This window comes from Juglans regia, chromosome 7, assembly GCF_001411555.2.
Source record: "Juglans regia cultivar Chandler chromosome 7, Walnut 2.0, whole genome shotgun sequence".
In the NCBI taxonomy this organism is placed as follows: domain Eukaryota; kingdom Viridiplantae; phylum Streptophyta; class Magnoliopsida; order Fagales; family Juglandaceae; genus Juglans; species Juglans regia.
Window position 1 is genome coordinate 47,017,195 of NC_049907.1, and position 26,043 is coordinate 47,043,237.

At 34.9% G+C, this 26,043-nt stretch overlaps 3 protein-coding genes across 3 annotated transcripts; 2 read left to right on the top strand and 1 right to left on the bottom strand.

Annotated features, from left to right (window-relative positions):
* Positions 1–15,135: 15,135 nt before the first annotated feature.
* Positions 15,136–16,704, bottom strand: LOC109018855 (probable CCR4-associated factor 1 homolog 7). The gene has a single exon (XM_019001047.2). The coding sequence runs from the start codon at positions 16,230–16,232 to the stop codon at positions 15,408–15,410; it is 825 nt and encodes a 274-aa protein (XP_018856592.1). The 5' UTR covers positions 16,233–16,704; the 3' UTR covers positions 15,136–15,407.
* Positions 16,705–17,658: 954 nt separating this feature from the next.
* On the top strand, positions 17,659–20,558 carry LOC108981396 (40S ribosomal protein S12-like). The gene is made up of 5 exons (XM_018952542.2): positions 17,659–17,764; positions 17,903–17,944; positions 18,560–18,848; positions 20,104–20,169; positions 20,263–20,558. The coding sequence occupies exons 2-5, from the start codon at positions 17,937–17,939 to the stop codon at positions 20,320–20,322; spliced, it is 423 nt and encodes a 140-aa protein (XP_018808087.1). The 5' UTR covers positions 17,659–17,764; positions 17,903–17,936; the 3' UTR covers positions 20,323–20,558.
* Positions 20,559–23,087: 2,529 nt separating this feature from the next.
* LOC118348959 (sister chromatid cohesion protein pds5-like) lies at positions 23,088–25,327 on the top strand. The gene is made up of 4 exons (XM_035691574.1): positions 23,088–23,471; positions 24,207–24,410; positions 24,561–24,742; positions 25,249–25,327. Exons 1-4 carry the CDS (start codon positions 23,370–23,372, stop codon positions 25,325–25,327), a joined length of 567 nt encoding a protein of 188 aa, XP_035547467.1. The 5' UTR covers positions 23,088–23,369.
* The last annotated feature ends 716 nt before the right edge of the window (positions 25,328–26,043 follow it).

Here is a 26,043-nt window from a genome sequence, read left to right on the forward strand (position 1 = left end):
TATAACTACTTACACTAGCGATCGATCGTGGATGTATGTATAGTGGTGGGTACCTGCAAATTAATTAAGATCAATGGTTGCGCATGTATCATGATGTGCTGAGGATAACAGTACTGGTTATAGATCGAATCAAAGTTGGTGGTGCGAATATGATAAGGTTATGGCTTTGCACTGCTTGCTTTTTGGACTCAAGAACGAACTGCTTTTGGTTGGATACCAACTTTGAACAATTTCAGAATAACGTACGTACGTAGCTAGGAATCTATAATTTAGAAAAAATAACAAAAAAAATCAAACACCCTAAAGGTTCCGTCAAGGAAGAATAAAATATTATATATTAGGTGCATGGCATATATACTACTACTTCTTTTAATGTCCGAATGTTTTTTCTTTTTCAAATATCCCAATGTCCTCTCCCTCCTCCTCTCCTTTTTTGCCTCCCATTTCAGATTCGTTTCTTTCTTTTTGCTTGATCGATACTAGTACTGCAGCTTGATCGATCATTTGATTTCGATAGGTGATCATGACAAACATTATAATCAGTATAGATTCTTTGAGACTACGTACTTCTATTTTGGGAAGTTAAGAATCATCAGAGCCTTAAGTTACTGCAATATAGATAATGCTCAGTGACAATAATTTATAAGGAGCTGCGTGTACTTAACAAATCTTTGATATATAGTCTCTATGCAACAATTTAATTTTTTCAAATTATTAGATGAGATGAGTTGAGAAATTTTATAAAAATAAATGAGTGTTTAATATAATTATATATCGATCATTCAGCACAGCATATATGTAATATATTATATGTATTAATCAAACGCGATTACTAGATTATATAATTAATAAGTACATTGATCATTATCATCAAAGTTACTGCTCTTAATTTGCCTCACAATTTGAAGGGATCAAAAAGCTAGCTAGGGATCGGAATTAGAGTTGTATGTTGTATAATCTTGCATGCTTTCTTGTGAAGAAAAGGGCGAAATTGTGAAGGGATAAAATACACTAAGTCTAAAATCAGGCTTAGTCCACCAAGCCACCATTAGGAGACAACATGAGAGAGAGGACAAAAATGGACAAGGGGATGAGGTCGGTGTCAGGAGATAAAAGGCGGGAGGGTGTCAGGAGAAAGTGAGAAGGGGAGAAGGGGTCAGACATGCAAAGCAGACATTCATTACCACTACCAAGGCGCACGCGAGAAGAGGATCATATAAAAAGGGAGGTCTAGACTCTTCTTCGATTTTTTCTTCAACCTCTCAAGTGAGAGCTCCATCGAGAACTTTTTCTCTAACAAGTAAATCTCTAACTCTCATTGTATAGTGAGAAATGAGAGACTGTAAAATAGCATATTATACTGGATTTTTCCTCCCCAAACACCCGTGGATGTAGACAACATGCCAAACCACGTAAATTTATGTCACTTTCTCTTTATTTTCTCTACACTTGTTTTTCATTCACCATCATAAATGTACGCATCGATACTATACAACCGCATTAGATTACTGTCGAGGACTCTAAATAACACCGATCGAGACCCGAATAATCTCAACGGGTTGAAAATGACTCTTTCTTCCATTAATCTGGCTTGTTGTGCAATTTTTCATGCGCCAACACAAATGGTTTGTGACTTGAATCAAATCAAGAAGGACACAAAGAACTGGATGCTATGCATCTGGATGTTTCAAGGCTAATTAGATTACTCAGCTGCCAAATAATGAAGCTCTCGGGGTCAGACCTTGGGTGGAGTTTTGTATCATTTTGTCCAGCACTGAGCCTGCACTGCATGCAGCATTATATAAAACTGTTCAACTCAATGGAAGAATCTGGATTCGACTCCAGAAGTTCCTATGTACGTAGTTTTGATGTTTCTGTTCTCCATCTATCTTTTCTAATCCTAGAAAAAAGAGTTATCCATGTTTTAAGTTGGACTAAATAAATTGTTTTCAGATTCCAACGCTGTAGAACAATATATAATGAGCGGTGGTATTCCGCCGTTCAGAGTCGTCCGCTACAATTTACTGCTAGGCTAAAATCATATTTTTAATTTTTTTTTTCATATTTTTTTATCATTTTAAAACATTTCTAAAAAATAAAAATAAAAAATTCAATACACTAATAGCATTAAAGGGATATTGTTTTCTTGGCTATGAGAAATGGGTATTTTCTTGTAGCTAGTGACTATTAAGTAAAGAAACAAATTAAAAAAAAATTAAAATACATGAAGTGTCAAAGTAGCATTAATTATTTATATATAATTACTAAAACAAATTCAGCCCTGAATACTTCTGAGAGAAACATAAACTTTCGTGAATAATGCCTATATATATAATATATATATATATATATATATATATATATATATATTATACGAACATGCAACCTAGCTCATCATTAAATTTTATTTTCCAAATTAATTAATGCAAGTCCCTTTAAAATTAAAGGAAACGAATAAAATTAAAAGTATATATCATGTCATAACTTCAATTATTATGAGTTCGAAGCTTAGAGAAAGCATGGCATAACTTTAATACCCAAAAGGTAAATACTGGCATTAGACTGTCCGCCCATGTTGCCCGGGCCGGCAATGCTCCCACGACTAATATATATACATATATACATACATATATATATATATACTAGTAAGATGTTACGTGCCTGAGACACGAATGCAAAATTCAAAATATTAATATATTTTATTAAAATAAAAATAAAGTACATATATCTTATTATTTTATTACTAATATATATCTTAAAAACTATTGAAAGATAGGCTATTTATAAATTATTATAATGCTTTCTTATTATAATGAATACAAAAAGATAAATCTACATAAATCTGTTTTCCTATTATAATGTATTTTCAAATTGAAAATTGAATCCATGATTATTATTATAATAAATCTGTTTTATTAACATATTTAAATATATTAATAGTGGAATAGAAACCAATAGAAATTATAAAAGTAGCTATAAACAGAATGTAAAGGAAAATACAATTGTATCCATGTGTTTTGTAATTATTATAAACGGATGGAAAGTTAATGAAAACCAGCATATTCCGTTAAAACAAGAAATTTCTGTTAAAACAAGAAAATTCTGTTTCATAGGCTCTTTATATATATAGAGAGATATATACACTAGCAGTTATATAACGTTAGCACATTTGCCCATTTATTTAATTGAAAATAATGTGTCCAATAATAAAATATAATGTGTAAAAATAATATATTTTTTTAAAGAAAATTAATTAGTTAATAATTTAATGCACAGGAAGAGAAAAATAAATTTTAACAAACATTATAATGATAACAAAACGTTACAGTAATATGAGTATGAAAATTAAAAGATTTTAGATATTTTAACAATAATTTTCTTAGCAAAATATATGAATTGTGTAGAATTCAACCACAATACTCAATGACCCAGGAAGAACTGAAAAAATATAAAATCTTTTATTTCTATATTGCTCTATATGAAAATTATTTTATCTAAATAATTTTAGTTAATTAAGAATATTACGAGATTTAAATTATATTAAAAATTCTAATTATTTATATGATTTTACTTTCTTAAAAATATTTAATAAAATTCTATTATTTATTTTACTATTTATTACTGTTCACGAGCACTGTTTATAGCTGTAACACATTACTGTAATACTGTTCGGCACTATTGATACTGTAGCATGTTTCTTACCGTTCACACTATTCAATACTGTTTATTACTATAGCACTACGTACTATTTATTACTATTCATATCATTTATAGCCACTTTTAAGTTAACAGATATATATATATATATATATATATATATATATGTGCCTGGAAGAATTAATGTATCTAGAATTCTCTTCTTTTACTCCATATTGCATGTTTCATATTTTACATCAAATCTCTCTTCGGCTTCATAATACAAGAAAATTATTTATTTACGATCAGTTAATTCTAGTAAAATGATTATTTGTAACTAAAATTAGTTATGAATAGTCTTTTAATCGTAATAAATTAGTCACAAAAATTTATTTTTCTTGTAGGATCGATGTATATGTTTGTTGATCGGAGCAGCGATCCGATGTTAAGATCTTTGCAATCACTTTCCATTTTGAATATTTCAGCTTGAAGTAGTGCCAAAATCATAAGTGCCATGATAGTTAAACACTCAAACTCATAAAACATTCAAATTATCTCATTATTATTCATAAAAATCTTACTACTATTTATAAAATTCGCATCTCATCTTATTTTTCAAACTTATCCGGCCCAATTTGGATACACAAAATAATCTCATCTCTTCTCATAATTATAATTTTTTCAAACTCACACATAAAATATAATAAATAATTTAATTTTTCTAAATTTTAAAATAAAAATTATATTAAAAAATTATATTATTAAAATCTTATCTGAAGTACCTAACAAACGAAACCAAATTTCCAACCGTTCTGTTCGCAATAATTAAAGTTTTAAACTCAATCATTAAGATCTAGTTAATCGTACAAAAAGCCCATTTGTGGTCTCTTGGGACACCGCCCATATCTAAACCCAAGAGCCCAACCTAAGATGATCTTTGGGTCTTTTGTGGGCCATTAACAGCCTTTGCTCAATTCTTTAGGGCTTTGACGCACACATCCTCTGTCCAAGTCTTCTCTCGTCATTTTCTCTCCCTTTCCTCGAAGGAAAAAGCTATCAACAAGATGGGTGTAAAACCATTTTTAATACAACCCAATAAAATTTTATCATGTAAGACATACAATAAATTTTTATTTACACTCAAGTATACCAGATTACTTGCTTCTCTTCCCTCTCCTCCCTCTTTCTCCCTCCCCCACCCAACTGCAGCTTCCCCTCTCTCTATCTAAAATATACTCCTATCTCTCTCTAAATTAAACAAATTAAGCACAAAATTCAGCAGACGGGTTGAGAAATAATAAATTAATAACCACTCACCCACCTTAATATTATTCCGAGGCGAAAGAAGAATTGAATAAACTACCGCAAGGAACTCCATGACAAAATGAAATCACTTTCAGACTCATTTAAAGTGAGAAAGAACGGACAAGCAACTAGAGAGAATGTATTTTAAAGCAAGAGAGAGGGTGTAGAATTTAATAGAGGAAAGCTTAATAGAGGAAAAGTTGCATGAGCAAAAATATGTTTTCATTGATAATGTAGTGTATACATCGTGTACGATTTATAGAGAGATTTTAGTAACTCTGTTCCAATACAACAACTATTTTGAAAATAAAAAATACTACAACGTAAGCCAACAATTTGATGCGCAATATCGCAACGTAAAATCTGGTGGAGTTTTGAATACTTCAAATTTGATACGCGCAATATCAGTAATAGCAAGGTAAACTGATTCTGGTGAATTATTTGAATGCTTCAACCTTTATCTCCAACAGAGGGGGAGGTTGCAATTGAGTGGGGGAGGGAGAAAGAACGCATTAAAAATTGGTTAAAAATGAAGTTTGTGCTTAATTTGTTTAATTTAGAGAGAGAGAAGAGTGTATTTTAGAGAGAGAAAATGTATTTTAGAGAGCGAGAAAGGGAAGTTGCAGTTGGGTGGGGAGGGAGAAAGAGATAATAGGGAGGAGAGGGAAGATAATCAAGTAATCTGGTATACCTGAGTGTAGATAGAAGTTTATTAGATGTCTTAAGCAGAATTTTATTGACCTGTGTTAAAAATAATTTTTCACCCATCCTGTTGGGAGCTTTTCCCTTCTCCGAATGAGCCTCCTCTCTCTTCTCCCTTTCGTAGATGCAGCATCCTGAAAGTTATGAGTTGGTGAATATCTAAGGACGGGAGCTGTTAATCTACCGATCTGCAACGACATTCAGCAGGTAAGCTTCGCCTCTGCACCTCTTATGCTTCGGCATCGGCTTAACCATATTTTCTCCCCTGAATCGACGATTTGGATTTAAGTGGATTTCATTTCAATTTTTCTTAGCATTTCCTTAAACAGATTAGGTCACTCTTGTATTTCCTTGATTTATTTCCTTCTACAATACTCTAGAAGGAAAAAGGAACATATATTTAGGTTTAATGTTTGGAAGGGTATCTGTAAATTAACCACTGAATAAATCTATTTTCATCTAAAAATTTCCCTGTAGTTTGGAGCTAAATTAATTTTTAGAAAAATGCTATTTGGAAGCCCTCATATTAACACATCCCCGCACACCTTAGATGAAAGCATATATAAAATGTTTATTTGCCCTCATTTAAATTGAATCCCCTTTGCTCTCTGATTCATTCTTTCTCCAATGAAAACCAATGCCCCTAGAGAGAGAATGTGAGGCTTCTGAATGCATTCCTAGAGCTCGACGAAAACCACCTCTTCAAGGTCGACGACAGCCAGCTTAACGGAAACTCTGCTAACCTATTATTCACCTAGGGTTCTTCACATTCGACCGAAACCAGCTTCGGAATCTTCACCTAGGGATTCTCTCTCACCACGCTATCTCTCTCTCTCTTTCTCACTCTCATAGCTTGTCTCTCTGTTTTTTTTTTTTTTTTGTCTGAAATCAGGCCAGTGGTGATGTGATATAGAGTTGGTTTTTGTTTGGATATGTGATAATGAATTTTTGGTAGATTATTATGAATTGGGGCTGTGTTTTAGAGTTGGTTTGTGAAAAAATTCAAGTCCATAGTGTTGATGCTCTGGTTTTGTGTTGGATGCCAATAGTGATGTGATTTATAGCTGATTTTTGTTTGAGTATGTGATTATGAATTTTTGGTAGATTATTATGAATTGGGTCTGTGAAGTTGGTGCCTTGTGTAGAGAAATGTCTAGAGTTGGGAGTGCAGTTGGATACTGTGTCTAGGGATAATGTTGCTCCCTTGGTCTATATTCTTCTAATAGTAGATTGGATTCTGCTTAAAGTTAGTGAAATTCAGCATTTTGTGAGAATTTCACATGGAGGATGTGAATAAAAATTTAAAGAACTAATCATTGCGATTGAGGCAAGCCACGCACTTGAAACCAAATTAAGTTTCAAGAAAAGCAGAGAGTTACATCGTCTTTCTTGGGCAATCAACTACGATGCTAAGGGTAGTAGCTCAACTAGAAGGAAATCTAAAAGGAGGGCATTGTGAAGACGGGGAAACAAGGGGTTGGGGTTGAGTTTATGGGTAGAGTTTTAGTTCTACGGGAAACAAGGGATTGGGGTCGGGCTTGGTGTATTTTTTATTATTTTTCACAGGTTTTTTGGATCATTACGGGCTTTCTAATATGAGCAATGTGTTTTCTTGTATACATTTAGTGTAATTGGTTACTCCTATTGATATATATATATATATCATATTTTTACTTATAAAAAAAAATTAGGTCTGTGATTATTATGAATTGGGGCTGTGTTTTAGATCTAGTTTGTGAAACAATCCAATTTCATAGTGTTGTTGCTCTAGTTTTGTGTTGAGGGAGAGATAAATAGAGAGAAAGGTGTTGGGGTATATGTGGAGACTGGTTTTGGAGCTGAAAAGTGTTTGCTGAAAGTTGGCTCGACAGTTGGCTCGAGCCAAGGTTCGCTCGACATCGCTCGACGTACCGCTCGAGCAAAGGCAAGTCAGAGAGGTTCGCTCGAGTCTCGCTCGACACTCCGCTCGAGCGGTACACAAACCCTAGTGTTCGCTTGACACTCCGCTCGAGCCAATATTCCTTTGACTGTTTGCTCGAGTAGCGCTCGACACTCCGCTGGAGCGAAGTACGCAGTTTTTGCCAGATTAGGTTTCCAGCACCACTCACTATATATTTATCATATTAGACTTGTGTTGGATGGCCAGAAGCATATTTTGAGAGAGAACAATTGTCTTGTGAGTGCATATTGTGTGAGAGAGCAAAAAGTCCTAGAGAATGTGAGTTGAGATTGAGTGATTGTAATCTCCTTTGGTTAATAAGATTTCTGCAGCTCCTTTGGACGTAGGCAATTTGCCGAACCACGTAAATACTGTGTCATGTTCTTGATTGTGTTGCTTTTACTTTATTTGTCATCGTTGGTGTGTGTGCTTTGTATAGTATTTCACAACAAAAGGAGATTACCTTGGTTGTGAGGGAGGAATGCGCTCTGCTGATGAAGGAAAATGAGAGTATGCTCTATTTCCAGAAAGGAAGAAGGGTGAACGAAATAACGAATGGGGCTTATGTACGATTTCTTGCAGTGGGTTCCGTACGAGAAAGGGCGAAGTAGCTCAGTTTGCAATTTTTAATTTTTTTAATCCAAGTTAGTTGGGAGAAGTAACTTCCATCTTTCCATCAACTCACATAGGCTACTGATAAGAGAGAGAGAGAGGAGAGAGGCTCAACTTAAAAGCAATCAACAAAGCCACTCAACCTTTTTCAATCAGGAAAACCAAAAATAAATCACCAAACAAAGTATATTAATTTCTATAAAATGTTGTTCGAACCAAATGGAGTTGGTTGGGATGTCCTCTATAGTCAAGGGAACCAATCAGAGCTTCCAGCTATCGGGTCGCAAAATGTTGAGGAGACAATCGAATTGGTTGTCCTGCATATAGAAAGAACAGTTCTGCTACAGACAACTAAGCCTCGAAACCATTGGGAAATCGTCCGCCGATATATTAAAAAAATAAAAAAGAGAAAACATAACACAGACGGAACGGGAAGGAGGGAAGAATTTAGATTTCAAAAGCCAGAGAAGAAGATATTGCGTCTGGATCTGGAAGAAAAGTATGCGATTTTGGGTTTAGAAGAAAGAAGAGATCGTCGTCGTCATCGTCGTCGTCTTCGAGTCTGGAAGAGCTCTGCGTCGTCATCTTCGTGTGGGTGTCTCGTCCATCTCTGTTCGTCGGCTTCGTGTGGGTGTCTTTGTGGCTAGCTTCAAGTAAGATCTCGACTGTTAACATACATTATGTGTTGTGGTGGTGCATGTGCCTAGTTGGGATTTGGGATTTTTACATTCCTTGGATGAAATGTCTATTTTGGGCCTTTATCGAAGCAAATTTTTACAACTTGCAATTATTACAGACCACATTAAAATGGTAGTGGGAGAAGTACTTTAATCTTGATCACAATCCCGATATCAATGCAACTATCAAAGAATTATCTAGCAGGCCATAAAAGGAAAAAAAAAATGGCTGCGGTTTGGCACAAAAGTGATTAGCTTTGCTGAGTTTTGTCGATTATCAGTCGGGGCATACTTTTCAAGGGATCCATCCACCTATTGCAGATGTTAACATCCTGCCAAGAGAAATGAAACTGAGAGAAGTGCATTTGCATAGATTTGTGTTCGTAATTTGACTTTGGAAAACAACTGGACATGAAAGAAGACTCGTAATTAAGGGCTTTTGAACTTAATTATATAGGAAAAATGATGAGGTTAAAAAATCAGTCCGCTTGTTAGAATTTTGGGGTTTTGTTTTAAGCGGTAATTCACACTTGAAACCCATTGCAAGATTTGGTTTTATTTACACTTTAGCATATGTGGGAATGTTATTGACCCATTTAGATTCTAAATGTGGGGTTGCTATTGTGTTATGATCTTGTTTTTTATACTTAAACCTTTCTTATTCATTGTCTTTCCCAATATTGCAAGTGCATGCATTGAAATCCTTTCATGCTTGGTTGCACATCTAAAAGACATCTTAATGTGTATTTTGTCCGTAGAGTTTTCTTAAAAAAAGTTATCATTTTGAGATCTAATTTTTGACATCAAATCACTAATTGATTGCTAGTCATTCTAGGAATCATTCTAAGAATCATCCCCATCTAGTTCCATATCTTCTCCATTGCAAGATTAACACCAAGTATTCTGAAATTGAATAATATGGGTTGTATTACTGAAGCGCGTATATATAGCTCTCATTGGGATTGTCAGCATGAAAAAATGAGAAAAACACTCATCTCTGTTAACACCATCTAACTCAAATTCTTCAAGCGCGGTATGTTATATTATTTTAAAATTTTGTTGGAATGTGTTGAGTTGATGTTTATTGGCTGAAAACATCAACTTCGTGCTTGCTAATTATCATTATTATTTTTTATGATAGGACATACCAAAAACTGCTTCAAACCTTTCAAATTACGTGCATGGTTGGCATGGGCCAGTGCCTGCATGCTTATTAGCTTTTATGTCATATGTAGATGGCAACCAATATCTAAGCAACATTCAGGTGATGATGTAACTTTGTTTGTGTCTTTTTTTTTATAACTTTTTTTTTTTTTTTTTTCCTGGAAGTTTAATTGCTTTCATTTTTGTGTTTTAAGCAGAACGTTGTTTACCAATTTCAATATGGGATGAGACCTCAAATTCCTCTCATCACTACAAGCTCTGCAACGAGCTCAAAAGTTCGTACAGAGGATACACCCGATTGTAGGGAAACTGAAGCGTCATGTACTTACTCTAGAGTCGATAAGGAAAGTAAAGAGGATAGACCAGATTCACAGAAAACCGAGCATGGAAGTGCTGGGACACCTGAGTGTGTCCAAATGGATGGTGGTGACATGATTGAGAAGCCAAAGTCGGGGATGGAGTGTAATTCTTTTGATGAATTAATGAGCTATTACAAGCAATATGCTAAGAAATGCGATTTTTGGGTGATGACAAAAATGAGTGAGAGGTGAGCAGATGAAATTGTTAGATATATCACCCTTGCTTGTGCCCATGGTGGGAAGACCCGGAATAGGACGTTGAATGTCGTCAAACCACGTCCAACAAGAAAGACGGAATGTAAGGCAAAGAATAATGCCTTAAAAATTGAGAGAAATGTGCGGTTGACAACAGTTCATAATATCCATAATCACAACCTTAGTCTACAGAAATCCAGCTTTTTTAGATGTAATAGAGAAGTGAGTGAGAGCGTAAAAGTAGTCCTAGATACAAACAACTTGGCTGGCATCCGAATGAATAAAAGTTTTGGATCTCTTGTCGTTGGCGCAAGTGGATTCAAGAACTTCCAGTATTTGGAAAATGATTGTCGTAATTACATTGACAAAATAAGACATCTACGACTTGGGAAATGTGGTGCTGGAGTGCTTCAAGAGGATTTTGTTAGGATGCAGTACAAAAATCTCAAGTTTTTTGTATTGATGGATTTAGATGATGACGGGAGGTTAAAGAATGTTTTCTGGACAGACCCCCATAGTAGGGCAACCTACTAATATTTTGGTGATGTGGTCACATTCGATACCACATACCAGATGAATAGATATGAGATGCCCTTTGCACCATTTGTTGGTGTAAACCACTATGGGCAATCAATTCTGTTGGGAGTATAATTGATTTGCAGTGAGGATACATAGATCTTTGTATGGTTATTCCAGACCTAGTTGCAGTGTATGGATGGTATAGTTCCGAAAGTTATTATCACATATCAGGACAAAACAATGAAAAATACAATTGATATTATCTTTCCAAAAGGCTGATATAGATTTTGTCTGTGACATATACTGAAGAAAGTTTCCTAAAAGCTTGGCTCCCATGGTTCCTGCAAAAGTGGTTTGAAAAATGCATTGATGAAATGTGTGTATGACAACCAAAGTGTTGAAGAGTTTGAGAAATGTTGGGACGAGTTAATCACTACGTACAACTTGCATGAGATTGTTTGATTGTAAAGTTTATTCACTGAGCGTGAGCATTGGGTACCGGCGTTCTTGAAAGATGTTGAAAAAGAAAATTGAGAATAAAAATAACGTGGACTTCCACTCATTCAACGTCACAATTTCTTACATATCTAGATCTCCAATTGAAAAGAGATTTTAAGATTTGTACACGAATGCAAGATTCAGGGAAGTTCAACGACAACTTATTGGCATTATCGATATGGATCCAACTTTACTCAAGAGGGATGGTGCAGTAAAAACCTATCTGGTAGAGGATGAAGTTCGTGTGGAAGAGTTCACTAAGTTGATTACACATTATGTGGACTTTAGTGATGAAGATGCAGCTGCAAAGTGTTTATGTGAGTTATTTCAGATGAGGGAGATGTTGTGTAGGCACATTTTGGCCATATTCAAGTGTAACGGAATATTCAAGTGTAACGGAATAAAATCATTGCCAGATAGGTACATTTTAGATCGATGGAGGAAGGACATCAAAAAAAGATATACATTAATCCACAACAGCTATGACGCAAGTGATCAGCAGGCAGATGCTAATAGATATTCAAGTTTATTGAATATTTGTTATCAGATGACTACTCATGCAGCAGGTTCGAAAAAGTATACTGAGGATGCAACTAATAAGTTATATGTAATAATTAACTTATATCGTGAGAACCAACCAAGTACTTGAGTGTAACTGGAAGAAAACACTTCTCAACAACAAATGTTTATGCCACATGTTTTCTTCTTAGTCATGAGTTATTTTGTGTTATAAGTAAAAATTATTGTGCACTTGGGCAATGCCTATCATTATTTAATAAAATTGTTTCAATTCTTCTAAATAGAGGCATTTTGGTGTACCAATTGGCGCATGAAGATGACATGGCATGAGCTTTATTTAAAAACAAAAATGAAGTTTCTCTCTCTCTCTCTCTCAACCTCCTACTTTAGGGGTTCCTCCGTGTCTCTCTCTCTGCTCGATCAGCTTGTTGAGTTCCGTCGTCACCTCGGCCAGAAACTCCCCACTCCTCGGTGTTGAATCTAGCAATTCTGGTAGGTAAGAAGTTTTCCCCCACTGTAGCATCATCCTTCAAATAATTTTCTACACAAGATTACTATTGTAAATGAGAAATGACTTTAAATGAAAAAAATCGTTGAACCTTGTTGCAGTGAAGAAATGTAAATGTGAAAGTCAGAACGCGGAGAGGGAGATCAAGGTGAATTTTGTTTTTAAACCATATGGGTTAATTTCTCCTTGAATTTGGTTATGACCCTATTCTTCCAGTCTGAAATTATCATTTGGATTTGCACAAAGAGGTTGATTTGTTAAGTCTTATTTAACATCCAAATATAATTTATCATGCTGCATTCATACTAGATTTATTGTCTAATATTACAAAATGGATTTTTTGCAAGACTAGATTTATGGTAAAATGGGTTGCTTTATTCATTGGACTAGATTTTCTGCAACACTGGATTTTTTGCAAGACTCGATTTTTTGTCTATGAATTGATGCAAAATGATCTTTGGAAATTCAATTGCATAGAGGTGTCTGAAGATGGAAGTTTACAAATGTTTTTTAATTAAATAATGCTAATTTCTTTATTTTCCAAATTTAATTGATATGAATAGGACCTTCTCATGGTTCGGCATTAAATTGGCATAGGTGGATGAAAATTGTTGTGTTTGCAGCAATGTAAGCTTGTTTACTATAGTGTTTTTTTTTTTAATATAAATCATTGTATCGGGATTTCTATGTTAACTTGTTGGAAAATATTGACTAGATTAAAACTCAGTAAAGGAAAGCAAAGATGTGTCTCTTGAGCATGGAAATGCTTTGTGTTAAGGCTTTTTTGAGTTTTAGATTGGATAACATAGTTTTACAGGGTAGGGTACCATAGCTGTGTCTCTCATGCCCCAAGTATCCCATCAATATTATCTCATTTTCAGCTTTCTTGTATTGCCTTCCTCATCTAATTTTGGAGCTTAGTGGAACCCAATTTGGCTAACCAGTAATTGAGACTCAAGAAAGTATACGGTCTCATGTTAACTATGTCAGGCTGAAATATTGACTCTGTTTTACTTCACATGATGTTATTTAACGTTTTAACTCTTACTTTATGTCCTACTATGGTCACAGATGCAACTCGACCTGGATGGGACACAACCGGAGGGCACGGATGGGACACAGCCAGAGCGTTTATTATAGCTCCAGACTTGGTGTTACAGTCTTGTTGTTGAAGTACCTGAGAAGCTTTGTTGTAATGCTTGAACTTTGTTAGTAAAGTGGTTCGGATTTGGTATTGGGGACTTTGTTAAACTAGGTTGATTAGTTTTGGTGTTGTTTGGTTATTGAAATTATAGATTTGGTGTTATTAGGTATTTTTGTTGTCATTGAAGCTCCAAATTTGTTATTATAGACTTTGTTATTGACGTTTGAGAGATTGTGATGACAAATATTTTGGTTATTGAAGTTACAGTATTTGTGTTATTAGTGACTTTGGCACTAATGGATTTGGTCCTACTCTCTCAATTAGTTCCAGATTTGTTCTGGCTCAATTACATTATGTTTTCGTCAGTGATGTATTTTAAGATTTTTTTCAAAAGACTGAATCTAATGGTATGCATCTCACGTGTCCCTCCCATGTATATCCCCTTCTGTTTTTAGTTTTAGCTCGTAGATCAGGTAATATAGGAACAAACAGAGTAATGAGAAATACACAATATTTGCTTAGATAATGTCGAACAATTTCAATTGTTTAGATGTCATAGAAAAAGTAACCATAGTTTAAATTTTGGTCTTTGAAAGAGCAAACGACATCGTTTAAATTTTGCCAATTGGGACGCGGTGCCCCTGCAGTTCTCCTAGCCGGTTGCCTATAGAGTTTTTCATAAAAGAAACCAAGAAGAAACATGAATAAATGGATATCTTGCAAAACAACTTCATAAACATAGCCCGCATAGAAATATACACGATACCAATAGATATGGCCAATTAAACATCTCATTTCAAAACCTCCTCAAGTTATTTTTCTCTTTTTGGTCAAATCCTTGAGTTATTTCTTAATTTGTCATATTGAGTGGATATTCTGTCCATACTCAATGCCTGGTTTCCGAGAACAGTAGCATGTTAATTCCACTTGTTCTCTCTTTTTAATTTTTCCTTAATCATAGAATATGAGCAAACTATCCATAGCTCAATATAAGCAATACCTGCTCTCTCCAGTTCCAACAATTGCAGAAGCTTGTTCAATTCATCGTCAAAGCAATTGCACAACCTCATTAGATACTTCATGCTTGATATTACAAAGGATCAAGAGGTAAAGTTAAAAGCAAAAGTTCGTGAAGCTATTAAGAAAGCATATAATTATAGATATCATCATACATAACAATTGGAGATCGCCATGTCCCAACAATCATGTTGCACACTGAAACATGCCCCGTTCAAAATAACAACAAAAACCAAAGCACGACAGCAGCTGGTTAGCTGGGTCTGCATCCCATGATATATGTAAAATCAGTATCCATATCCATGTTGAGCAAACATAAATGAGAAAGGTAAACAAGAGTGTTAAACCAAAATAAAACGTTGAAATAAGTCCACTCACAAACCCCAATAACACCACTAGAATGTGCTGCATCTATAATGTTCCGAAGCACAAAACTCAGTAATTGCTATAATCTAAAGCAGTGGAGAATACAAGAGAAGTATCAACAAAAATATATCCAAAGAAGTGTACAAAAGAAATGTGGGTATACGAGGCACAAACATACTGCTAAAACAACATGATTTCTTATCTCTTTATCTTCTTCTTCTTCTTTTTGTATTTAAACTCTCTCTTTTCAATTTGTACTCTGTCCATTGTCAACACCTAAACCGTACAGCACGCCGGCATACTTCTCCAACGAGCCACTAAAGAAATTTTCCTTCAACTTCCTGAAGGCACACGACGTGAGCAAACTATCTGACCCAGCCTGGTGACAAACCCCAACTCGCTCCACCTCCAACAATTCCGCCAACTTGTTCAACCCACCGTGCAAACTATTGCAAAACTTCATCAAATGCTTGATATCATACACCGTCGGAAAATACGTGTTGATCAAATTAAAGAACTCCACCTGGGTATCCGGTAGATTCTGACACGTCAGAAGCTTGAGCAAGTACCCGAAGTCGTAGCCGCTGTGGAAGGTCACCCAGTGGACGCTGTTGTTCAAAACGACACCAGAGGACATGAGCAACTCCCCGAAGCGCACCGCATCGACGCCTCTCTCGTTGTTCTTCCGGAAATCTATGTCACTCTGGCGCAGGAGCTCGATCGACTCGTTGGCGAAGACGTCCGAGTTGGGATCGAACTCGCGAAAATTGAACTGCCAGATGAAGTGCTGCCCGGTCCCGCAGGTGGGGAGGTTGCCTCGCTCGTCGGAGAAGGTGAGCCCCAGCTGGATCAGCTTGAGCACATCCACGTTGGCTTTTAGGGTCTGGTAATGGTATTCGTAGCTGGACCCGAAGTTCCCGACGGGCCGTAGAACGATCCCGGGGAACTCTGTGTCCATCGCAACATACGGGAAGTCGTCGACGATCTCTCGGATCAGGGAAAACTCCGATTCGAGATTATCGGCCCACACCTCGCGGATCTGGATCGTCTCGCTCTTGGGTAACAGCGGCATTCCTTTTCAGAAGAAATCCTAAACTTCGATCGGAACCGCCGATATCTCGATTCCACAAAAAATTTCAAGTAAGACGAATAGCTATACCCGATAAGAAGTAGTGCACTTCTCAGCTCCAAGCGACAACGATCGAATCAGCTCATAATTTCAATTTTCAACAGGTCAAAGTGAAGTTAAGCGCAAAATTAATGAAGTTACGCAAGATTGTACGAACGATTCAGAGGAATGGCTGGCTATATATTGGATCTGACCCTCGAATAAGGAAACTTGAGGGATTGAGATGCAGATTCGAGGGAGAGAAAGAAGACCAAATGGGCTTTTTTCAGCCTGTTTTGTTGTTATTGAATTCGGTCTCTCTCTCTCTCTCTCTCTCGGTGTCGAGTTTGTTTGCAATATATGGATGATGAAGGCGGCGGAGAAGGAACGAGACAGAGATGTTATTAGGTCAGAAACGGTGGTTCCTTCTTTTCCGGCTTTTATTTTATTTTTGTTTAAGAAAGATAATAATTTAATAAATAGAATAAAAATATAATACAAGAAAGAGACGGACCTAACAAACTGTCCAAACTTCAAAGCCCGGAAAGGATATCATATCATATCATATCAACTGTTCGGCCCATAGGAACAGGTCGTTGTTCCAAATACCAGAAAATGACGGTTATTAACTGTATTGAGACCATGACATGAGAACATCTTCGTATTAACATCTTTTTCCTTTCCCAAGTTGTACCGCTTAATTATAGCGTTTGACAAATTTTTTTTATTTAATGATTAAAAAAGTGATTTCAAATATATTGACGTATTTTTTTTATTTTTTAAAAATATTAAAAAAATGTAAAAATAATAATAACTAGCAATCATTAAGAGCCATGCTACTCAGGCAGTAGAATAACACAATTCTTTTTTTTATTTATCATTTTTCTTTTTGGGTTAAAGGAAATGGAGTGTTTCGAATCTAGATTTTTTATTTAGATAATTAGATTATATGTCATCAAACTATCAAATTCTTGAAAAAAGTTTATTTTTTGTAGACAAACAAAAATCACTGCAAATTAGTTCGTAACCTCTCAAACATCCAAAAAATATTGGCATATTATAGTTTATTGGAAGTTGGAACTTATCCGTTAGAATACATCTTTAGCTTCATATATGAATTTAAATTATAAAATTTAAATAATCATTTTTTAAATTTTGTTAGTAGACTTATTCCCTTCTTCAAGTAAAAATAAAACTAATGAGCTATGGATTATTATTATTATTTGGTTTTGGGTTGGAAAATCTGAAGAAGAGCTCAATATTGGGTTTAAGTTGTACTGTCTAGAATATAAAATGTGGCGAGCCCAAGAGTAGCCCATAATCTGGGCTGGATCATAACACGACCCAACATACTAAAACTAGGGACAGATCCGTAAATTAGGATCGATGAGTAGGGTTTTAGGGTTTGCATCATAAAATCCGTTGTTTCGTTCGTCATTTCGTTTAGCTTCGCCTAACGCAGACGCCTTTGTGTGCTTCGGCCGCTCATCTTCCAGGTCTTCTTTATATTCGGCATTTTAGATTGTTCTTATTTGTTTTTTTTTGGAACTTTATCAAAAGAGGTACCAAACAATTAGCTGTTATTATTTGTAATCTGTTTTTCTTTAATCAATTTATACCTTTATCTTATTCAGGAACGAGAAAGGAAATAATTTTCAAGCATCAAGAATGTCGGGGTAAGTAATTATTTTCTGTTAAGAATGATTACTAAGACGGATTTTCCTTTACCTGGTTTGCTCATATGCTTGTATGATAAGAAAGCAAATTCGCTTTGAATGTGATTTTTGTAAGAATAATAGTTTCAGATGCGTAATGGTTAATGATAATGTTTTTTTTTTTTTTTTCGTTATAATTTTGAGCTGGTTCTCTATTGGGATTTGCTTGCATCATAAACATCTGAAAAGAGTTAATATTTTTTTTATTTCTTTAATAAATTTGGCCAGTGATGAGTAATTTGGGGGCGGTTCAATCTTTGGAGATCAGTGCACCAGAAATTGAAAAGGGGTAACAGACAACTGAAGTGTAGGGGAGGATTTAAAGATTTGCATTAGACTACTGTTTGATAAGAATTTATAATTTCAGAGTGAATTCAGTGTTAGAAGTCTGGATTTTTTTTTTCTACAGATGGTTGTGGATTCAATTTATTTATACCCAGAGATCCACATGAAATAACTTGCTGTTAATTTTGTTCATAGTTGTGTGGTTTGGAAATGAACCCATATTTGAGATGGGTAGTACCGGGTTATATGCTCTGTGGCTTACACACTGGTATCAATTTATATCTTGTACAGTGAAGAGGCTGCTGTTGTGGTGGAGACACCTGCCCCTCTTCTAGGGGAGGCCATGGACATCATGACAGCCTTGCAGCTCGTGCTGAGAAAATCGCTTGCTCATGGTGGGCTTGCCCGTGGCCTTCACGAAGGTGCGAAAGTAATTGAGAAGCACGCCGCCCAGCTTTGTGTTCTGGCAGAGGACTGTGACCAGCCCGATTATGTTAAACTGGTTAAAGCTCTCTGCGCTGACCACAATGTAAATTTGATGACGGTTCCTAATGCAAAGTCCCTAGGCGAGTGGGCTGGTGTAAGTATATTACATTTCAAAAATTTTGTTGCCTTTATTTATTTTATTTATTTGCTTTCTTTAGATACTTTTATACTTCAAGATTTTCCAAGAAATTTATAGCTATGATCAAAGTTTATCTTAGCTGGACATTGAAAAACAAACAATATGTTCTGCTAATTGTTCTTGTAGAGTTTAACATAGAGACGTACCCCCTTCTTTAAGCACTAAATCACCATGGGTAGCAAAGCTGTATAAGGGTAGGTTTGGAGGGTGAGATGAGAATTTTGTGTTTTGTTTTGAAATTTAAAATATTAAGTTTTAATATTATTATTGTTTTGGGATTTGAAAAATGTGTATTGGGATTTGAAAAAGTTGAATTGTTTATTATATTTTGTATGGGGATTTGAAAAGGGTGTAATGATGAGATGAGATGAGATGAGAATTTTGTGTTTTGGTTTTGGCCCCAAACCTGCCCTAAGTGTTGTTGCAGCATGTTCCGACTTCGTTTTCCTGACATACGCCTGTAATTGAAATGCCCCAATTTTGTAAGAGAACGTATCTAAGGGAGAAAAAAAGAAAACAAATGATTATTATGAAAAAATTTACATCTTGTACGATTGAATAAAGAAACTTCACTTATAAAAAATTATTTTTTCTGACACGGAATCTCATCAAGTTGGAACCCTTCAGACCCACCCCTGAGGAAGTAAGCCCTGGATGTGCAACCTCGCCCACTAGAACCATGTATCAGGTTATCCAGGGAACTCCTAGTGTGGAGTCGAACCTAAGATGCCTGAACCTACAGTTCATCTTAGGCTCATCCTTTCACCATTAGGTTGCACCAGGTAATGGTCCCACTAGGTGTATAAGCAATAATTAATAGCTAGTGAAGTAGTAATAGCTGTTCATGCATTTGGTTTCTACTTTTCACTGTTTAACCTACGAACTCTCTGGTGGTTAACACCAAGATGATATTTAAGGCTATGTTTGAGAACAAAACTGTTCAAAGATATTCCCATATTATTTCATTACTATTCACAAACTATTTCACTGTCATTCACAGATATTCTGAGATATTCTTAGTATTCAAACGACCCTTAGTACTCGCTTTTAGTTTTTACTCATAAGAAATGCTCATCGCTTTGGATTTTGGCTTTTATTTTAAATTATTGTACTTTCACTTGAAGTGATCACTAGATCTAATTGGTTCATTGATCAGCTAACTCTATTGTGGTTCTATGTGCTCTCTACTGTGGATTGGCTTCTCATGTAGTTGTGCAAGATTGATTCTGAGGGGAAAGCCAGAAAGGTAGTTGGTTGCTCCTGTGTTGTTGTGAAGGTAAGAATCCAAGTAGTTTTACATTTATCGGTTATCACACAAGCTTAGCTGTCTATTAAATGGCGTCAATTAATTTTTCCTACGGCCTTGCAGGATTTTGGCGAGGATCATGAGGCTCTTCATATTGTTAGGGAGCATGTCAAGTCTAACTGAGTGGTAATGGATCTAGATTTATGGGATCTGATCCAAATGTGATGTTTTGCCCCTGGAGACCGACCTTTTTGTTCTTTTGGCGGAATCGAGTATTTAGTAGTTACTATAACAAGCTCTATGGTTCTCTCCTTGTTCGTTCTTTTGAAATTGTATTTTAATCCATGCCTCTTTAACAGGATTTTGCTCACGTTTTGTTTTATTTCATGATACTCGATAAATATATTCGTTTTCCTATATGATGCCAGAATTCAAATTAAGCAACCCAAGAGAGAGGGATGGCGATCGACAATCAAAAATTCTAAATAATGGGTCTTTGCTATAGGAAAGGTTTTTTTATTTTCAGCTTTTGGCATCATTTCTTTTTAATGAGAGGATAGTGGATATGTTTGATGTGAAAACTAGTCACACCAATTAAGACGACAAAATATATGTATTTTGAGTGCATTTTACATCGAAATACTAAATTAATGTGTTCAGGTAAAGGTTAAATTGTGTCGTTGAGTGCATTTTATCTTGGAGAACATAAAGGTTGCTCGTGAGAAAAGATGATATGAGGTGTTGATGATGAGGTTTCCTCGCGTGAAAGATTCAACCCTTTCAAGGCGTCATGGAAAAAGTCACAGCAGTTTTAAGCATAATTGCTTTCACTATGCTCGAGATCAATGCACTGCCAATTAACACACTACTAAAAAAGCACGATGCACTATTTAGTTGGCACATATTGGGAATAAATTGCATACAAGAGATGGAGCATTCTCGTCCCATTTTTTATAATTTTCTCTAAATTTTAACTAAAAATCACACTTTTTATAATTTTTTCTTAAATTTTACTCATTTTAAAAAACTTCATACATCACATTTCTTATCATTTCTCTATTATATTAAAATAATCTTTTTTATTCTTTATTTTTTATTCTTTTTACTATTTTATTTCTACATCTTTAACTACTCTCTATAAAATATATATAAAAAATGATTTAGAGGATGAATAGTAGCTCTCCAAGTATAGGAAGCCACTATTCACATCCTAAACCTTTTCCTTAAATGGGAAACCAGATAGAGCTTGTATTGGAGAAAAAATCTCAGATACAAACCCTATAATTTAGGGAAAAAAACATGTTTTAGGGAGTTGTTGTTCACATCCTAAACTTTTTTTCTTAAAATGGGGAACCGGATGGAGCATGTATTTGGAATACAAATCCTATAATTTAGAAAAAAAAACATGTTTTACGGAGCTACTATTCACATCATAAACATTTTCTTTAAAATGGGAAACCGGATGGAGCGTGTATACAAACTCTATAATTTAGAAAAAAACGTGTTTTAGGAAACTGGATGAGAATGTTCTTATAAAGAATGTGATATTATCATAATTCTTATTGTTGTTTGAAAGATAGAGGCTTCGTCAAATTTAGTGGATGTTTGGCAGAAACTCCATTGTAAAGGGAGGACTTGAGAGCTCAATTTGTAATCTTCTCGTTTTAAATAGATCTATCATTTTTGGACGGTCTATAAACGCGACTTTTGGTGCAAAACCACAACCAACACAATCTCATTTAACTCTCATTATTCTCTCAATATTCATTTTCTATTTTTTCCTTCCACCTCCGAGCCATCCTGATCCAATCATCACTGACTATCGCGATGGAAAAATGACATCAAGATACGTTAGATTATTATTTGCTATGTTTATGTTCAAAATTCTGTATATCTGATAAGAAGCAATAGGTTGAAAATTGAATACCTCCCTCTTCAGTCCCCTCCCTATTTATGTATGAGATGAGTTAGCAAACTTGGCGTTGAACTAGTAATTATTGATTTAAAAATTGCTTCTAAAGGAAAATGGCCCATGGTTTCACTATTTCGGCCTTAGTATGTTTTCAAGATGATATGATATGAGTTGAGATAAAAGTTAAAAGTTAAATAAAATATTATTAGAATATATTTTTTTAATATTATTTTTATTTTGAGATTTAAAAAAGTTGAATTGTTTATTTTATTTTGTGTGAGAGTTTGAGAAAGTTATAATGATGAAATGAGATAAAAATTTTGTAAAAATTGAATAAAATATTATTAAAATATATTTTTTTAATATTATTTTTATTTTGAGATTTAAAAAAATTAAATTATTTATTTTATTTTATATAAAAATTTAAAAAAATTATAATGACGAGATGAGATAAAAATTTTATAAAAATAAACAAGACGTTAGTTGTCGGATGATGTCCAATCGGACCACAATTTTATAGAAGTTTTAGTTATATCTTAGCTTAAAAGAAAATAAAACAGATATTTTTTTAAAAAATATGTTTTAAACGAACTATCTATTTTATTACATAATTATAAAATATTATTATTAATCAAAATGTACCCGTTTGAAATAGAAATGTAAAAAAAGCTGTAAAAACGCTTTTTTATCTTAAAATCCAGAATGTCAAACCTTAATCAAATTTATGGTCAAATACGTCCTTTTATTCCACAAAAATTATTAAATAAAAACATCTGAATTATTATTATTATTATTATTTGAAATTAAAAAGCATCGGAATTCTTTTTCTCACATACACGAGACGGAAAGTATGTGTTAAAAGGGAATTACGAAAATTTCTTCAATGTAGTAAAATAGGATTTAAAAGTTGAATGACATATTCAAAAAAAGAAAAATGAAGGGCAGCACTGTAATTCGCAGGGAAGACGAGAGGACAGACAAGAACAACTTGGGCAGTCTCAAAACAGCAATAAAGCGCCAATGAGAGAGCAACAAAATGAAATCAAAATGCGAAAAAACGGAAAATCTTGTACCGGAATTGAGACCCAAAATTCAGCCAAAATTGATAAGATGGGCGGAATACGAAACTGCCCCATTTGGAAGGCTCTGCTTGACTGCTTGCATGATCAACACTTAGCTTAAAGCCCCTAAACTCGCTGTGCTGAGTTGTTAGCACTCTTGGCCATTTCCTCTGGTCAGTCAATTCCCCCCCTAGGGCTTTATATGGTGTCAGTTTTAGTGAAATTCTGCAAGAGCTTTCTGGGGTCCTGAGCTAAAAATGACTTCCTTCGAGGGAGACCTTGAGGAGCAGCTTAAGGAAGCTGGGAATAAGCTCATTAACCCTCCTTCCTCCATTGATGAGCTCCTCAGTCTTCTTGATGTAATGACCCTTTCCTTTCCCTTCCCTTATACGTATATAATGCATTTACCTTTTGGGTTCTTATAAGTAAATTAATTTATTGGGATGCTGGTCTGATTATGGTAGTAATATGGGTTTAGAAGCAGTTGCTTCGTCAATTTGTGGGTGGTGTTAGATTAGTTTTCCCTTCACAAGTGTCCATCTTATTATTTAATCTTTCAACTGGGCATATGCAAACCTGGATAAAGATCTTTTTTTGCTAAATTGTAGTGAAGGAGGAAGACTTTTATTATTGCAATATCGAGTAAGTGATGACTTGACATGGTTTAATTATGGCTTGTCTAATCAATATTATGGTTTTCTCGGTTAGGTGCCTATTGGCGTTGGTACGGGTTTTCTTTTCTCTATTGCTTATTGTAATGTTCCAAATGAGTACATATAAAAAAAAAAAATTTGGAACATTGATTCAATTTTCTTTGGGCTACGCCTACTTCATCAATGAGTATAATAAAATTCTGTTTTACCTATCAAAAGAATTATTTAGGGATTTTTTTCCTTTATATACTTTAGTTCTTTATAGGTCTTTTTCTTGACTTTATAAATCTGTTGAGTGCCAATTTGAGCTTCTAATCCATGCAGCAAAATTGTTAATGTGTTAACTTGGAAATGTTCAGCCTTTGTCTTGACATTTTATTTCCTTCTGGGTCTGAAGATTTTTCTGGTAATAGTCATTGATTTTCCCTCAATTGCTTTTAGAAAGTTGAGAATCTGTTAGCAAATGTGGAACAAGCGCCGTCAGAATCTATGAAAGATGCACTTTTACCTTCGATGAAGGCACTGATCACTGTTGAACTTTTGAGGCATTCTGAAATGGACGTGAAGGTTTCAGTTGCATCTTGCATTACCGAGATTACAAGGATAACAGCGCCGGATGCCCCTTACAATGATGAGCAAATGAAGGTACTCATAACAGTTCAAAACATTCTTGAATCTAAACTCAAGTTTCATTATTAAAACAGTGTTGAAGGCAATAAAATCTCATCAATATTGATTTGGTTTATTTTTTCTGGGATCTTAAATCGACTGCTTATCCAATTCATTGATGCTCAGGAAATCTTTCAGCTGACTGTTGCAGCATTTGAAAATTTGTCTCATGCGTCCACTCGCAGTTATACAAAGACGATTTCAATTCTTGAAACTGTTGCAAGGGTCAGGTCATTCTTGGTGATGCTGGACCTTGAATGTGATACATTGGTTGTTGAAATGTTTCAAAATTTCTTAAAACTCACCAGGTATGAGCAATATCAATGGTGTTTATTATTCTCCTAACCCTCCACAGTTTCTAATACTTAGGTGGAAAGAAGATTTTTGGTTGTCTTGACGTTTGAAAATATCTTGAACTTCCACAAACTCTTGTAATATCATATCATGTCCAGAGTGATTTGATTTGAGTAGAGTTTCTTTTCATGAACTTATGGAAAGAAAGAAGTTTAGCATGCAAATAATGGTGATGTGTAAACTTAATTGCATAGAAGTTATCCTATAACATATTTACTCATTGAGCATTACATGAACAATCATATTGTTTTCCTTGTATGTTTTGGTATATTATTGTGCTTAGGTCCTTCAAGTGTTGATTGATCTTGGTTTTTTTCCTGATGCCGCAAGAGATTACCCTTTGATGCCTTAGAATGTTTACATTTTTGTGTAACTTCATTCACCTTCTGCAAGTAACTAATAACTGTGGGTTTGTTCTCGTGCAACTCAAGGTCCAACCATCCACTCTCTGTATTTTCAGCCATGGAAACAATTATGACGATGGTCATAGAGGAAAGCGAAGAAATTTCCTTAGATCTTCTCGTTCCACTCCTATCTAGTGTAAAAAAGGAAAATCAGGTAATCTCGTCTGCTTAACATTTGCTTCATATCATTTTCCTTATCAAATGGGATCTTATGTATCTTTTATTCATTTGTTTCAGACTGATTCGCCTATTGCATGGCAATTGGGAGAGAAAGTTATTACTAATTGTGCTGTTAAGCTTAAACATTATCTTAAGGAAACAGTGCTGTCTATGGGTATTGCTTTGGATGACTATTCTCAAATTGTCACTTCTATATGCCAAAGTGGACCCAACCTCCTCGAACATGATCAAGTCAATGGCTACAGGGAGCATTTGGTGTGTTTCAAAATTCTCATTTATGATATGATCTCAAGCTGGCCATTAATTCGTCACCTAGTTAATCTATAGTGATAGTCCTTTTGAATTTTGACTCAACTGCTAGAGCTCACTTTCCTTGCAGTTTTTACCTGCAGTAAGTTCATGACTATTCTGTAAACAGTGTGGATAGGTGTCTTTAATGGCCATGCATGGAGTTAGAAATTGGCTTGCAGCGAAAGATTCTGCCAAAGTGAGGATCCAAAGGACCAAAACAAATGAAAACACACAATTGTATGAAGAACAATATATTCAAGAGAAATCACATGCCAGCTCTATTGTACTAATGATTAACATCTTCTATGCCTCTAATGCATAAAAATGTGCAAACAACCTTTGGTCATATTTCTCAGAAGAGGAAAATATCTCGTACCCAG

Excerpts from the sequence above, each read along its gene's own strand:
- LOC109018855 (XM_019001047.2), bottom strand. The coding sequence starts at position 16,232 with ATGCCGCTGTTACCCAAGAGCGAGACGATCCAGATCCGCGAGGTGTGG.
- LOC108981396 (XM_018952542.2), top strand. Across the intron at positions 18,849-20,103 it reads CCCTAGGCGAGTGGGCTGGT|TTGTGCAAGATTGATTCTGA; the intron begins GTAAGTATATTA and ends CTTCTCATGTAG. Across the intron at positions 20,170-20,262 it reads GCTCCTGTGTTGTTGTGAAG|GATTTTGGCGAGGATCATGA; the intron begins GTAAGAATCCAA and ends ACGGCCTTGCAG.
- LOC118348959 (XM_035691574.1), top strand. The coding sequence starts at position 23,370 with ATGACTTCCTTCGAGGGAGACCTTGAGGAGCAGCTTAAGGAAGCTGGG. Across the intron at positions 24,411-24,560 it reads ACAATGATGAGCAAATGAAG|GAAATCTTTCAGCTGACTGT; the intron begins GTACTCATAACA and ends ATTGATGCTCAG. Across the intron at positions 24,743-25,248 it reads AATTTCTTAAAACTCACCAG|CCATGGAAACAATTATGACG; the intron begins GTATGAGCAATA and ends CTGTATTTTCAG.